General features: G+C 42.1%; 1 protein-coding gene across 1 annotated transcript in view; it reads right to left on the bottom strand.

Annotated features, from left to right (window-relative positions):
* Positions 1-8: 8 nt before the first annotated feature.
* ash2l (ash2 like, histone lysine methyltransferase complex subunit) overlaps positions 9-2259 on the bottom strand; it is a gene marked incomplete at its 5' end in the record, with an annotated part of 4698 nt that continues 2447 nt past the window's right edge. The window contains 2 exons of the mRNA XM_010791948.1: positions 9-636; positions 1002-1169. Coding sequence (XP_010790250.1) covers positions 416-636; positions 1002-1169 — 389 coding nt within the window. The remainder of the gene's footprint in view (positions 637-1001; positions 1170-2259) is intronic.

The raw sequence follows: 2259 nt of genomic DNA, 5'->3' as shown, positions 1-2259 counted from the left end.
GAAGAGAGAGTCAGTGTATTGTGTCGTTGAGTCAGTGAAGGAGACAGTGTGTCCTCACCTTGTCCTTGTAGGTGTCGTCAGAGAGAGAGTCAGTGTATTGTTGTCGTTGAGTCAGTGAAGGAGACAGTGTGTCCTCACCTTGTCCTTGTAGGTGTCCTCAGAGAGAGAGTCAGTGTATTGTGTCGTTGAGTCAGTGAAGGAGACAGTGTGTCCTCACCTTGTCGGTTTCCTCAGAGAGAGAGTCAGTGTATTGTTGTGTTGAGTCAGTGAAGGAGACAGTGTGTCCTCACCTTGTCCTTGTAGGTGTCCTCAGAGAGAGAGTCAGTGTATTGTGTTGTTGAGTCAGTGAAGGAGACAGTGTGTCCTCACCTTGTAGGTGTCCTCAGAGAGAGAGTCAGTGTATTGTGTCGTTGAGTCAGTGAAGGAGACAGTGTGTCCTCACCTTGTCCTTGTAGGTGTCGGGCAGAGCCTTGGCGGTCTCCGTGCCGTCCGGTAACTCGATGAAGAATCCCAGCGTGTCTCCCTGACCGAAGCCAGAAGAAAAACTCTTTCCGATGGACTGGTGGAAGCGAGTTCCCTTCTTACTGCGCCACGAGTAGCTGAACTTATCGTAGCCCAGAGGCGCCTGCAGGTTACCTACAACACGAGAAAGAAAGGGGATGTCAAAAATACTTTCTCCAAAGCCCTCTCTATGCTTTGGAATACATTGGTGTGTTGTTTATAGGTAGCATCTTTGTTTAGCTACACATATTGAACCCTCTGAGGCATTTCTTTAAATCAAATCCAATTAAAATGTGCAGAACTATCTCAGGTTTCTCTAAAATCAGCTTGTAAAGACACATTTTGGCTCTAAAGCTGCAAAGTTAGTAAGATATTGGAATGCTTTTTCAAATATCTCTTGTGAAAACCTATTTTAACTCGTGTGGATGATGAGCTATTGTTTCAAGCATCTTCTGCTAAGCCCTGTAGACATGCACTGTGATTTCTGAGTCTCCACTGACCGAGGGGTTGGGACCACCCGAGCCTCGCGGCCGTCTCTGAAGGCATTTCATCCACCGTCACCTCGAAGAACCAGGACCCTCTCCGGACCCCGTGAGACGCTCGCACCATCGAGTAGCCTTTCTCCCCCGTGACCGTCAGGCGGTCGTCAGAGATCTTCAGCTGAGGCGCTGAAACAACAACAAAGGTTTGTTTTATAATATATAAAAATGCCCTATATATTATTTGTATTTATTGTTGTTGGAGCTATTTATTGTTTTTGATTACTTCATAGGTAAACATTTATTTTCTTCGTGTTATTGTTTATTGTTCATGTATATTTATTTAGTGTAACTATCTTTTGATAATTCTTATGCTTTTATTTTGAATGCAGTTTGGGCACTGGTGATAATGTATATATTGGAGAGAGGCGGTGGTGGGATTAGGCATACATTTTTTTACCAGGGTGAAACAAGCATGCCGTAGGAAAGCAGGCCATATGCAGGAATCCTGAAGTCAGATGTAAGACCTTTTAAGACCCTTTCCATACATTTTAAGACCTCATCGCCACTTTGAGTTTTAACCGGTTACCTTGGCGACACACTTTACCTCACATTGACTATATACAGTATTGATTGTCCTTCCTCCTTATCTTCCAACCATTTGGATGCAGACTTGCATTTCCCCATAACGATGTTTTAACAACCGGCGTAAACGGACCGTCGCGTGCTATCAAGCAGTGAGCGTGCGATGTCCTGTTCAGATGACGTCAAATCCAACGGGATGCCATAAATAAACTACACAGAATCACACTACACACCTACGCAATGATTACATTCAGGCAGACTGTAGAACACAACCTCTTTGGACATATATTTGAATTTGACAATTGATATACTTATTGAAAACAAGCTACAAAATGTAATACCTTGGAAAATGCCGTTTAATACTTTTTAATAGCCTCCATTTTCGCTCAATAGATTTATCAACTTTTATTACTTTTTAAGACCCCGCGGACCCCTGGAACGGAAATTATTGGAAACGTGTTAATTTGAGTTTTGGATGACATTGAATCAACAAATAAATGTCTGGACTTGGATCATTCCCTGAGTAACATTCTCTAGCTCGGGCCTCAGCGGCAGTCATATTTTTCGAGTTCATTATCAGTTTTATTTATTTCTTTAGGTAATTTCTACAATTACTATATTATTATTTCTTTAAATACATTTTTCTATACGTCTATTATACACATACATATCAGGGAATGGAATTTGAAAGCAA

The sequence above is a fragment of the Notothenia coriiceps genome, unplaced genomic scaffold (genome assembly GCF_000735185.1).
Source record: "Notothenia coriiceps isolate Sejong01 unplaced genomic scaffold, NC01 NC01_scaffold00036097, whole genome shotgun sequence".
In the NCBI taxonomy this organism is placed as follows: domain Eukaryota; kingdom Metazoa; phylum Chordata; class Actinopteri; order Perciformes; family Nototheniidae; genus Notothenia; species Notothenia coriiceps.
Note: the sequence above shows the minus strand (reverse complement) of the source record. Positions and strands in the feature narration are given on the sequence as shown.